Here is a 13,475-nt window from a genome sequence, read left to right as displayed (position 1 = left end):
GTGCCCCCGTGAACGGGGACCTGGAGTTAGGCACACAAATCCCTCCCCTGCTCATCACCAGCCCGGTAGGGATGGCCTGTGGGAAGGCCCATCCTCCGCCTGCCTGTCTTCACCAGATCTCCCCAGGGTAGCATGCTGTGCCCTGGGCCCCTGGTGTTTTGACGCTGTGTGGGCAAACTGAAGCCCAAAAAGCCAAACCCTCATTCTGTCCAGTCCCCAGCCCAAGACTCACCTAGGATGTGGTTGAAGCAATCACAGAGGCTTAAAGGCCTGGTCCAGTAGGGATCCTGGGTCCAGCCTGGGAACATGTGCCAGCACAGGACCTACTGCCCAAACTTGGTCTGGAAGCAGCTCTGGGACCAGGGCACCACAGGTATTTGAGGCCCTAGTCCAGGGAGGAGCCAGCTGTGCTGGGTCCCGCCCCCTCAATGAAGCTGGATGCTGGAAAACAGGGCTCTCTTTTCCCTGGAGACCCAGACGTCAAGAGGCAAAGGATCTGACTAACCCAACTCTAGTGCCCCAGACCTAGTCCCAGAAACAGCCTAGAAGTCCCTGCCAGCTCCCCAAGGGCAGCATCAGGGCTAACAGAGGGTCAGCAGAGGATGAAGCTCCCAGATCTGCCTGCTAGAGCTACATCAACTTAGGAAAACCAAGAGAACACTCAGGAGAGCCCAGCTGGCATCCAGCCACATCCACTCCTCCGGGTAACAAGCCAAGGCTGCTCCGCCCACCTGCACAGCACCCCCAGGGCTGAAGTCCGGGCCGCAGCACCCTCTGCCCACCATACAGCAGGCCTGAGGAAGCCAGGTCACAGGTCCAGCTGGGCAGGACAGGGCAGTGGCTGCCTGTTAACATGCCAGCGACACCCACACACCACCAAGTTGCCACCAGGGCTGGCAAGAGCCCCTGGGCGGGGTGGACACACACTTGAGTCTAGGAGTGGCCTAGGCAGGCAAATGCTGCTTCCAGGGAACCTGCCAAGGTGGTGAGCCAGCCTTGGAGCTGTCACTGCCGCAACATCACAAGCTGCAGGTTTGCATGTTTTATTGTAAAGCAACAAACTGTATTTACACTCCTTCTCTGAACATCTGAGTTCTGTGCCACCTTCTTCTCTTATCAGGCCATACAGGCACAGGCAGGGTACTTAGAGTCTTTGACCCCACTCCAGCCCAGTAGGGACCCACAGACTCCATGCTAGACAACAACAGTCCGCACCTCCAGCTGGCCCTCTGGTGAGGCAATGACCAGCTCACCGGCATGCTCAAGAATCTCAATATCCTCTGATGACACCATGGTCACTGTGGCCTGTTCAGTGCCATTTGCACCTGCTCGGGCTGTGAGCACAGTGCCTTCACTGATGGCTGAGGCCAGCGTCATGGCCACTTGCTCTGTCAGGCTCTCAGGAGTGGCAATGGTGATGGTGTCAGCAGCAGCTGCTTCTGGGCCCAGCCCTGCCTCCTGGTCCATGGTCACATTCTGCACAATGATCTGATGCCCAGCACTGGCCTGGTGCACGATCTGCTGTACCACCTTCATGATATGGCTGTCCACCTGTAGGACCCACACCTTAGCCCAAGAGGACAAGAAGAGCCAGACTAACCCACCCCTTACACAACTCCTCACCTCTGTCTGCGTGCCCTCAATGATCTCTGTGGCTTCACTGGTCTCAGCATCGTCTGCAGTGGCCTGGGCAAACGGTCAAAGGTCAGCATGGGCTGCCCTGGCCCCTATCCCAGCCCACAGGCTCTACACGCACCTCAATAATGTACTCCTGGGTGTCAGCCACCACAGATGAGAACTCCACTAACACGGTGTGTGGGTCCTCTGCAAGGACAGTGGTGGCCGCTGAAGGGCTCTCCTCAGACACCAGCAACTCCTCCACCTCTAGCAGGCAGCCCCCTGTCATTAAGGGAACTCAGTCAAATTTGGTGGGTCCTGGCCCTTGGCCTGCTCCCACCACATGCCACCTGGCAGGCCAGACCTTTGGTGCGCAGGTGCCGGTTGAGTGTGCCATGCTCCGCAAAGCCACGGCCACACTTGTAACACTTGAAGGGCTTCTCGCCTGTGTGGTGGCGCACATGCCGCACCAGCGAGCCCTTCTCCCGGAAGCCGCGGCTACAGAACTGGCACACATGCGGCTTCTCCTCCAAGTGTGTCCGGAAGTGTACCTGCTGGGCATTCTGTGGAAACCCACTGTCAGTACCAACCTGGCCTCAGCCATAACAGACTTGTGGCTCTCCCAACCCACCTCTGGGTTAAATGAGGGCTTGGGGCTGAGACTGCACAGGCTGGAGGATAACAGGGGCAAGGATGGACAGTGGAGGCAAGGAATAGGGGGCATCTGGTCCCAAGGCTGGGGAGCTAAAGGATGGGAAATCAGGTACCAAGGTCCTGGGGCCAGAGGCCCACCTTTGTCTTGTAGCGTTTGCCACACTCGGGACAAGGGTAGGGCCGCTCGTCTGAGTGGACACGCCGGTGGCCACGCACATGGGCGATGGTCTTGTAAAGTTTTCCACAGTCCCCACAGCGGAAGCGGCGCTCATGCACATGTACCTCCTGGTGCTTCTTGAGCAGATAGGCCTTGGGAAAAGCCTTGCCACACTGTGTACAGGTAAACGGCCTCGGCCCTGTGGTCACATGTTACATCAGGCCCAGCCCACCACCCCCAGGATCTTTTAGCCACCTGCTGCCCTCCCACAGGCCACCCTGGACACCAATAGGCCTACCCTGGTCACTCACAGGCCATCCACTACCCATGAGCACACCCCATCCTGCCACCCACCTGCATGGCCCCTCTTGTGGGCCTCCAGGGTGGCTGCCGTTGGGAAGGTCTCGCTGCACTGAGGGCATGGGTGGGTCCTGGGCACAGCTGAGGCCTCGCTAGCCACCTGCTGGGGCACCACAGGCAGGCCTCCAGCACCCACTGTAGGCTGTGCCCCAGAAGTAACAAGGACACAACCATGGGCCCCATCCTGGTAGGTTCCCTTGTAGCCCCAAGGAAGACAGTGAACATATCAGTGTCACAGCAGAAAACAACACCATTCTGCTACAGAGTGTGAGGAGGTTGGAAGCTCAGGCCAGCATGGTGCCCAAGCCCCCGGGGTGACAAGGTCTGGAAGGATTGTGCTGGCAGCACAGGCACCTACTGTCTCCATCGGCTGCACCTCCAGCAGTGGCAGTTCTGGAGCTCCATCTCCCAAGGGCTGGGGACTGGATCCAGCAGGCAGGGCTGGTTCCAGGGCACCCTCCTCCCCCGCAACCCGCTCCAGAACGATGCCAGAGTTCTGCATGGCCTGGTGCAGCAGGTTCTCACGGCTGCCCTCGCCCGGACATGGAAGCTCCTCAGGGACTGGAGGCTGTGAAGTGGACAGGGAGGCTGGCCAGGCAGCCCAGCATACTGCACTCACCCTGCAGAGCAGACCCCTGCCAGGCTGCAAGGCCCCAGGGCCTTTGTGTACACCTTCAGAGACCCATGGCATCCCCACCTACCCACTTCAACCCCAGATCACTCTCCTCTCTCACCCCTGCTGTGTTGTCTGCTGACAAGCTTTCCCTGCCATTGCCACTGTCCCTACACCCCCTGAACCCAGTGAGCACCAGGAGGCAGCCCAGAGGGCAGGTCAGGGTCCTGCTAGAAACAGAGCCCAGAACAAAGCCTAACACTGAGTGAGCAGAGGACAGAGTAGCCCTGCAGGGGACCCCCATCTCCCCCCACCTCTGGAGCCAGGGCTTTTAAGCCCAGGGGCAATTCCTGCATCTGGACATGGACTTCATGGATGACAGTTCCCTTAGCATCTGTCACCAGATGAATCACGGGCGAAGTCTCCATAGGCTCCCCTGTCGCCGATGATGATGTAACTGTCCCCACAGTAGAGGCTCCAGATCCTTTAAAGCAAAGCCAAGGAAGTTCCTGAAGAGCCCTCACGGGCCAGCAACAAGGGCCAAGAACAGCAGCCCCAAGTGACCCAGGCACCACCCCCACCACACTGACCTGCAGGTACATCCTCTTGGCCTTCAACCACATCCTTGCTCATGCTGAAGCGAATTTTTTCTGTGCATGGGGTGAGAGACTTGAGGTGCCGAGTCAGCGCACCTGACTCCCGGAAGCTCTTTCCACACTTGGCACACTTATAGGGGCGCTCATCTGTGGAGAACACTGAGTCAGCCCCAGGCAGACACCCAAGTAGGGTACCAGCAGGGTGCTGCACGGCTCTGGTCCTAAGGCCCCAGCCAGGCTCACCTGTGTGCCGACGGTGATGCCGAATAAGCGAGCCTTTGGTGCGGAAGGAGGCCCCACAGAGCTTACACTCATGGTCCTTGCGGCTACTGTGGGTGACCATGTGGGCCTTGAGGATGCTGCCCTGTGGGGGTGAGGCAGCGAGGCTCAGGCACCTCCCTGGGGGAAGCAGGAAAGAGGCCTGGACAGCCCAAGGCCTTGGGACTCACCGTCTTGAAGGTCTTGTGGCACAGCATGCACACGTAGCGGCCGTCCTTATTCACCATTAGCTTGACCTGCGCCTGCTCGCCCTCCCCAGTAAGCCCCAGCCCCCGTCGGTGGGGACTGCCAGGGGGCTCTGCCATTTCACTGTCTCCCGGCTCTGCTTCAGCAGCCACAATGACCTCTTTGATATGCCCGCCACCTGAGAAGAGGCAAGTCAGCCTAAGCTTTGAGACCCACCAAAGCTCTGCCACCTCCATGGGATCCTTGCCCAGAGAGACTGCTGGGACTGTGAGGCTGTCCAGCCCTAGGGTGTGGGACATACTGCTCCGGGAAGTAGCCAGAGAACTGCTTAGCCAAGGCCACCCGACTCTGATGCTGTGAAGCTCCCCGGAGATGCTACAGGGTCCCTGAAATGTGTCAAGTAGGAAGACCCAGCATGAGCACAGATGCCCCAATCTCTGAGCCAAAAGGATATACAGGTCCTGGTGACAAGGTGCCAGGTTACACAGACATTGGACAGGCCAGCCTGGCTTGCTGCCATCTCTCCAGCACCAATATAGAGGGAATGTTTCTGAGGATTCCCACCCACTAGACTGGTGGCAGGCAGGTGGGCAAGTCCAGCCAAAGCCCCATCCCTAAGCAAACTGGGGACAGTCAGGCTGGGAGAGTGAATGCTTTCCAGACACCTGGGACAGCTTGAGGAAAGGAAGTTGGGCTTTTACACTTTCATAGGGTGTTGAGGAAATCTGACGATGTGCAAAGACAGGCTGTAAACACACTTCACGTTTTCTGCTCATAAAAACGACAAGTGGGAAACAGCTGTGAAACCACATTTTAGAAACTGTCTCAGTCAGGCCAACATCTTGTTTTGACAAGCCATTCTCTCGAAACAGAATGAAAGTGCCATAGCTCAGAAAAAATTAAGGGCCTCTCTTGTCCATGCCCTGGCTGACATGCTTGATGCCCCAGAAGTGAACTTCCAAAAGGACAGAAACCTCTGGCCAGCAAGGACGCAAAGGGGAAGGCGGCCACCCCAAATCCAGTGAGGAGACACAGTCTGTTTCCAAGGGAGAGGCAGAAGGGCCTGGAGTTAGGTATCCAGCCCCTGATCTCCTCCCTTCCTGCCCCAACCCTGAGCCACTGGCAGCTGGTCTCCACAGGAGGCTGCCATGGGCCCTAGCCCACTGTGCCCAATAACTGGCCAAGGGGCATGGTTAAGGCAACCAAGATGCCTGCAAAAGGAAAATTACTAGATACAAGAGAGGCAGGGGTGCCCAGAGAGGGGTCCCTGTAGTATAAGGAGGGACAGTCGTGCCAAGCCAAGGCTTGGAACCACTGGAGGCCAGGGTCGGGGGGAAGGGACCTGAAGCAGTTGCCAGAACCAGGGAATGTGGACTCCCAAATGCCACCCCCCACAGAAATCAAACACCCCACAAAGGATGGAACACAACCCACCTCCCACATACACTTTCCTATTCCTCCTATTCCTGTATTAACCCAGGTAAGTGTTCTTATCACAGGAATGCTGGGGAAAGGCAGTCAGAGACCACGAGTGTTCCTGCTGCCTCCCAGAGAGCAGCCAATGCACAGGTTCCCTCCCCAGGCCAAGGCTGGCCTCAGCCACAGCTCCTCCACCCCTCTTTTTACCATAGCACTCCCCAGGGCTTCCCAAAGCCAAGTTCTACCTATTGCCCCAACCTGCTTCCTCTCGTGCAGCCCCTGACCAGCAGGCACCCAGGCAACAGCCATGCCCTTCCCAACTTCCCACATCAGGCTCAACCTGGTTCCCTTCCCTACCACCTGCACACCCAGCCACTTATCCCTACCCCTAGAACAGCTTGTGGCTCCCACCTATCCAGGCCCTCAGCTGTCCTTTGGCATCCCTGAATACTCATCTGTCCCTGATTAAAAAGAGCTTGACCCAACCAGGTGCAGTGGCTCACACCTGTAATCCTAGTACTCTGGGAGGCCAAAGCAGATGGATTGCTTGAGGTCAGGCGTTCTCTACTAAAAATAGAAAAATTAGCTGGGTGGAGTCATGAGCACCTATAGTCCCAGCCACTCGGGAGCCTGAGGCAAGAGGATTGCTCAAGCCCACGAAGAGTTTGAGGTTGCTGTGAGATATGATGCCATGGCACTTTATCCAGGGCAACAGAGTGAGACTCTGTCTCAGAAAAAAATAAAAGGAGAGCTTGACTCAATTCAGACCTCTCAATGCCCCTCTCCCCTCCACATCAGTGAGGTGCTTTAACTTAAAAAACAGCCATCAAAGAGGTTGGCTCGTAAGCTCATAAAAGCCCCATGAAAATCAGGGTAGCAACCACCACCCCCATGCAAGTAAGCAGGTGCTAAGGAGGTACAGACCACGGTCAAGCAATGAGTCAGGGCCCAGCAGGAGCAGTGGGTGGTACCCAGTCCACCCCGCATCTACCCTCTAAGGCCACTGCTGGGGGAGGTGGGCCATCCTGGGGATGTCCCTGATGGGTGCTGCCTGAGGAGTTGGCAGAGAAGTGGGTAAGATTCCAGGAGAACCACAGCAGGGACAGCTTGGGAAAGCAATCAGGAGAGAATAACGAGCTCATGATGAAACACAAACCGGTCTCCCAGATGCCAGGGTGTGCCATGGACACACTGAGGAAGGGCCTGGTTCTTAATTCCCAATGGTCCAGCCCAATGCTCCCTCCTCCTGTAGGTTATGCCCTGAGGAAGGCTCAAGAGAAGCCTCAGCCCCTTCCTGGCCAGGCTTTGCTCTCAGGCGAGAGCAGGATATAGGTAGCAGAAGGCCCCCATCCTCTAGCTTCGACCACAAATGGCTATCATGTCAGCAACACGTGGACAGCAGACTTACCAACCATGGCCATGCCTGGCTTACCAATGAGATCCGGTGCATGGCCAATGTCTGCTGCCAGAGAGGCTGCCTCCACCACGATGTGGGCCACAGTAATGGGATCCTCTGGGCCAGTCGCCACCGGCACCACCTACCAAGCAGGAGCAAGGGACAAAGGGGACTTGTCTGTGGGCTCCAGAGCTCCTAGAAAAGAGGCCTGGAGTAGCTGGCCTGGAGAGTGCAGTCCTGAAGATGGCTGGGGCAGGAGCTTTCATCTTTCCTGAGAGGACCAATGCTTGGCATCTGACTGAGCCATACTACCCAGGGCCAGGGGTCAGCCCCACTACTCCAATGTCTCTGGCCACTGGGGCTGACCTGGAACTCTGAACATCTGACCAACAATCCCAGAACAGAGCTAAGTTGGCTTGCAGGGATGAAGATGAAGCAGGCAGTCCACTAGTCCCAGCCAAGTGGTCTGAGAAGAAGACCCAGAGATGTGGCGCCAGGGGCCTTCCAGGAGGAGCAGGCCCCTTTAGGAAGGGGCAAGTACAGAGTCTTGAGATGACATGTGTTCCAATGTCATCTAAGCCACTCCTTGCTGACAGCTGGCAATCTAAGCTTGGTCACATGATAAATATATTCTGAGGTGACCACTGCCTCCTCTCCTGATTCTCGACAATGAGGACGACAAGAACCCCTATAGTATAGGGTGTTGTAGGATTTGGATTTAATAAGACTGTGTATACACATTTCCAAACAGATCATGGGGACTCAACAAAGTTGGCCATTTTTTTTTTTATAGATACAGTCTCACTTTGTCGCCCTCAGTAGAGTGCCGTGGCGTCACAGGTCACAGCAACCTCCAGCTCTTGGGCTTAGGTGATTCTCTTGCCTCAGCCTTCCGAGTAGCTGGGACTACAGGCGCCCGCCACAACATCCGGCTATTTCTCTGCTGCAGTTTGGCCAGGGCCAGGTTCGAACCCACCACTCTCAGTATATGGGGCTGGTGCCCTACTCGCTGAGCCACAGGCACCAAAGTTGGCTTTTTTTTTTTTTTTTGTAGAGACAGAGTCTCACTGAACCGCCCTCGGGTAGAGTGCCATGGCATCACACGGCTCACAGCAACCTCCAACTCCGGGGCTTACGCGATTCTCTTGCCTCAGCCTCCCGAGCAGCTGGGACTACAGGCGCCCGCCATAACGCCCGGCTATTTTTTTGTTGCAGTTTGGCCGGGGCTGGGTTTGAACCTGCCACCCTCGGCATATGGGGCCGGCGCCCTACTCACTGAGCCACAGGCGCCACCCCAAAGTTGGCCATTTTTATCACCAGGTAGTAGGACCCATAGGGCCATGTTTTGTTTGTAGGATCCCTGAGAATAATATGCACAGGACAGAGATAAGCCAACAACAAAAAAGCCACCAGGAAAGCAAGTCAAGAGAGACCCCCAATCTCCAAGAAAAAAGAAATGCCAGTCCCCTAACTGTACAGGTTTTGGGCAGAGGCTGCCAAGAAAGCTAGGCCACCCTAGGCAATCCAGGACACCCCAGAGCACCACCAGGCTCTGTGGTACAGTCCAGACCTTCCCTTACCTACAGCTAGATGCCTGACCTCTGCCCGCCCACATATCCCCAAAAACCAGCTGCACAGGTCTGTCCTGGCACACAGCCTCCTCCTCCTGTCAGATGAGCCCAGATGAACAGAGATGCGTTGGCTTGTCTCTGTCCTGTGCACCTTAGAAGCGTGCACCTGGCAGCAGTAGAGTGAGGGCTCACCTCCTGGCCCAGCAGAGAGGTGGTGGGAGGGGTGGCAGGCAAGGCCTCTGGAGGGGTCCGTTGGCAGGCCTTCTGAATCTTGTGCTGAACAAAGTCTTCCAAGGTAGTGAACTCCGCCTGGCAGCGACCACATCGGTGTATATCATCCTCATCTGAAATGAGCCTGCTGTTAGAGAGGCCTGGGCTTCCCCTCCAGCCTTAGACCACTTATCCAAGTCTGGCATCAGAACCAGAGCTCCTTCCCTGGCCCTCCCAGAGGATAACACACTTGGGACTCATAAGCAGGTAAGCCTAGGGTGTAGCCCCCATCCTCTGAAGGTCTACAAAGCCCACCCAGGGAGCACAGCATCCAGTAGGGCAGGGATCATCAAACTACAGCCCGCGGGCCACATGCGGCAGTGTGATTGTATTTGTTCCTGTTTTGTTTTTTTACTTCAAAATAAGATATGTGCAGTGTGCATAGGAATTTGTTCATAGTTTGTTTTTTTTTAAACTATAGTCCAGCCCTCCAATGGTCTGAGGGACAGTGAACTGGCCCCCTGTTTAAAAAGTTTGAGGGGAGGTTGTTTTGGTGGAGGGAGGGTAATGGATGGGACCACATCTACGGTGCATCTTAATGTACACAGCTATGATTTAACAATAAAAATAAATAAATTTAAAAAAGAAAAAATGTTTGCGGACCCCTGCAGTAGGGGGTGGCCCTGACCATACACTTAGCTGCAAGGATTCACTGAGGCTGTCCTAACCAAAGGCTCCACTTTATCAGTAAGGGGAGAGAGCCCAGAAGGCTTGGGAGGCAGAGGGATTCCCCAAGGAGATTGGGGACGGTAAAGGACTGGGATTTAAGTCTCTTGGGGTGTGGATGTACCCTCAGGCATCTCAATGACATCTGTAAGTCTGTTTGTTCATCTGCAAAATGGGCTGACCTAGTCCATGTGTAGGAAATACAGTGGGGATTCATAGGCTAATACCCATAGGAACAGAAGGGCTCTGATCTGTGAGCACTCTTCTCACTAATTTGGGACTTCATTTGTTCTCCAACCGGCAGCACCCCTGCTCAGATGTAGATGTTAATAGTGGAGCTTTCCAGAGGGGTCCCATGCCCCAGGGCCACTGCACCTGAGCCCCTCACCATCACCATGGTGGCCCCAGTTGCTGCAGTAGAGACTTCATGCTGTGTCCCTTCTGTGTGCCAAGCACCTCATTAGGGACATCATCAAATCCTGCCAGCACCCAGGGAATGGAGATGTCTATTTCCAGCCTAGAAAAATGATTTGAGGTTCAAGGTCACCCAACTGTTGAGTGTTGGGGCCAGAACCTGATACTGAGGGTCTACTCCAAATGCCCTGCTATTTGCACAAAAAGGTGGAGAGCTGTCCCTTCTGCTTCCATAAAAGTCTGCCAATTCCCACCACCTCACATTCAGTCACATATCAAGGTCAAACCCAAACCTGGTGCATGGAAGAAGCCTGGTAAATGTTTGTTGAATTAATGAGCAAATAAAGGGCCAAACCACAGCTATGACTAGCCCACAGAAGGCCACGTATCAGTCCCATATCAAGGTCAAACCCAAACCTAGTGCATGAAAGAAGCCTGGTCAATTTTTGTTGAATTAGTGAGCAAATAAAGGGCCAAACCACAGCTATGACTTGCCCACAGAAGGCCACTTGACAGAGGGCGGTCCCTTCCAGATAGCTCAGTCATAAACCACGAACTGAAGCGTCTACAACTCTCATAACCTTCCCACCCCGCTTGCCAAATCTGACTCAGCACCAGGGTATTGCCATTTCGTGCCAGCCCACTGCACGAAAACAAGAGCATGGGCAGGCCCATCAACCTCCAAAGGAACCCCTCTCCATTTTGGCACCACCCCTCTCCAAGCTGGAATAGGAAGGGGGAAGAAAAAAAAGCAGCACAGAGACTATGAATTCCATGAGCACAAACATGAGACCATCCTAATTCCAATATCATTAGCCACCCCTTCCTTTCTGTCTGAACCCATCTACAGCCTCATGGAACAAGCTCAGAGTAGAGACCCAAGCTATGTCTCCAAAAGCTATCAGTGCCCCCATTAATGAGTCCTTAGTGTGCACCCAACACTGTTCTTGGGGCTTTACATGCATGACTTTTTTTTTTTTTTTCAGACAGAGTCTCAAGCTCTCACCCTGGGTAGAGTGCTGTGGCATCACAACTCACAGCAACCTCCAACTCTTGGGCTTAAGCGATTCTCTTGCCTCGATCTCCCAAGTAGCTAGGATTACAGGCGCCCACCACAACGCCCAGCTAATTTTTTTTTTTGGTTGTAATTGTCATTGTTTGGCGGGCCAGGCTGGATTCAAACCCACCTGCTCTGGTGTACGTGGCTGGCACCTTAGCTACTTTAGCTACATACAGGGAGCTGTGCATGCTCTATTTTAAATCTCATGATCGTTCTATGAGACACAGACCCAGAAGGTAAAGAGGCTGTGTTGAGGAGCTTCCCAGTCCTGGGATCCAATCCAATCCTCGCTACTTACTAGGTAGGGAAGGGACCTCGGTCACTTTCACATCTCTGAACCTCAATTTTCCTCATGCCCTAAATGAGAATAATGATCCTAATAGCATCCACCTCTCAGGATTGGTTTGAAAATGAAAAATGACGATGCAGAGTAAGCACTTAGTACCACTTGGTACATTACGGGCTGCAGTAGCCTCATTTTGTAAGGAAAAATGGAGACTCAAAGAGGTGTAGTCACCTGCCCAGAATCAAACAGCTTGAAAGTGGCAGGTCTGGGACCCAGTCCACAGGTTGGCTGCAGTGCACCAGCCCTCTTCCACTGGGTTCTGTTGCCTCCCCACGGACAGGCCTAGAGCCCCGCCCCTCGGGATCTTCCAGCCCCACTCCGGCCAGGGCCCTAGTGGGATGCATGGGGAGGTGGCCCAGAGGAAGGTAGGGCCATGCTTGGCACCGGAGGCAGACCTTGGCACCTTGCCTCGAGGACCTGAGGGGACTGAGCTGGCAATAGCGGCGTCCGCGAAAGTCTACACACTGGCTGGGCGCGGTGGCTCACGCCTGTAATCCTATCACCGTGGGAAGCCAAGGCGGGTGGATAACTTGAGCTCACGAGTTCGAGACCAGCCTGAGCAAAAAGCGAGACCCCACCCCCACCCCGGTCTCTACTAAAAATAGAAAAAATGAGGCAAGAGGATCACTTGAGCCCAAGTTGGAGGCTGCTGTGAGCTATGACGCCAGTCTCAAAAAAAAAAGAAAATAAAGTCTACACGGGAACTCGGTGGCTTGGGCACCTGGGCCCACCAGAGTGTTGCGGGTCCCTCAGGATAGGCCCGTGAGCGTCAGAGAAAACGTGGGGGGCTCGTGGAGGACTGCCCGGGGCCCCATGAGGTCCGCGCGGAATCTGGGTCAGGGAGGATCTGTCGCGCTCGCAGCTCAGTCCACTAGGGCCTCTGCTAGCCCAAGCTGAGCCACCCCTCCTCCGCCGAGCCCAGCCCGGTGTTACCTTCTTCGCTGAAGGGCGCCGGGAGGCCAAGAAAGCCGCCAGGGGCCAAGGCCGCTACCGCCGCTGCCTCGGCGACCCCGCCCTGGCCCACTTCCCGCCCGGCTTCGGCCGGGGCTTCTGCCGTATGAGCGGCCGTCACCCGCACTGCCATCGCGCCCTCCATGTCGCAACGCGCCGCAGGAAGATGGCGGATTTACGACCGTGTCGTCATAACAACGGGCCGCGCCGAGACCAGAGCTAGGGAACGACTGGAGGCGGGAGGGGAGGGGAGGGGCCAGAATGGAGTTGACGGAAAGGCGGCGAGACGGAGCCTAGAGAGGGGTGTGGCCTGGGGCCCGCCTTGCAGTTAGCCGGGACTTGGCGGGTGGGCGAGGAGGGGCGTGGTTACGGTGAAACGCTGGAGCGGATGGAGCCGGCGGTCCCACAGCTGTCTCTGCAGGAGGTCGCCCCCAAGAAGGAAGGGCAAGGCCCCACTTGGAAAGGGGTGTGGTAGTCGCCTATCCCCTCACCCCCTCGGATCTTAGAACCTCTCCAGGTAATTACTCGGATCACAGAAGAAGAATCCAAGTCGGGGATGGTTCATTGGCGGCTTTGAGAAGCCTTTTATTCTTTCTTGTATTTTTTTTATTTTTTAATGATACAGAGTGAGAGTCTCAAGCTGTCACCCTAGGTAGAGTGCTGAGGCGTCTTAGCCCACAGCAACCTCCAACTTGGGCTCAAGCGATCCTCTTGCCTCAGTTTTTCTATTTTTAGTAGAGACAAGGTCTCGCTTTTTGCTCAGGCTGGTCTCAAACCCGTGATCTCAAGCTATCCACCCGCCTAGGCCTCCCAGAGTGCTAGGATTACAGGTTTGAGCCACTGCGCCTGGCCACCTTTTTGTATTTTTAAAATTGTGGTAAATACTCATAACATTTACCATTAGTATTACCATTAGTGGG

The 13,475-nt window shown here is 55.4% G+C and overlaps 1 protein-coding gene across 6 annotated transcripts; it reads right to left on the bottom strand.

Annotated features, from left to right (window-relative positions):
- Positions 1 to 18: 18 nt before the first annotated feature.
- On the bottom strand, positions 19 to 12,801 carry E4F1 (E4F transcription factor 1). Of its 6 annotated transcripts, none has more exons than XM_053556509.1 (14): positions 12,538 to 12,801; positions 9,041 to 9,192; positions 7,290 to 7,419; positions 4,447 to 4,640; positions 4,241 to 4,361; positions 3,992 to 4,144; positions 3,716 to 3,885; positions 3,147 to 3,356; positions 2,783 to 2,984; positions 2,410 to 2,627; positions 1,982 to 2,180; positions 1,757 to 1,899; positions 1,624 to 1,686; positions 19 to 1,551 (listed from the first exon to the last, which is right to left on the bottom strand). In XM_053556509.1, the coding sequence occupies exons 1-14, from the start codon at positions 12,698 to 12,700 to the stop codon at positions 1,195 to 1,197; spliced, it is 2,475 nt and encodes an 824-aa protein (XP_053412484.1). In that variant the 5' UTR covers positions 12,701 to 12,801; the 3' UTR covers positions 19 to 1,194. The 6 variants fall into 6 exon arrangements, with proteins under 6 accessions (XP_053412484.1, XP_053412486.1, XP_053412487.1 ...); XM_053556511.1 differs by having other exon boundaries at positions 20 to 1,551; positions 2,783 to 2,891; positions 12,538 to 12,743; XM_053556512.1 differs by having other exon boundaries at positions 20 to 1,551; positions 2,783 to 2,888; positions 12,538 to 12,743.
- Between the last annotated feature and the right edge of the window lie 674 nt (positions 12,802 to 13,475).

This window comes from Nycticebus coucang, chromosome 12, assembly GCF_027406575.1.
Source record: "Nycticebus coucang isolate mNycCou1 chromosome 12, mNycCou1.pri, whole genome shotgun sequence".
Taxonomy (NCBI): Eukaryota; Metazoa; Chordata; class Mammalia; order Primates; family Lorisidae; genus Nycticebus; species Nycticebus coucang.
Note: the sequence above shows the minus strand (reverse complement) of the source record. Positions and strands in the feature narration are given on the sequence as shown.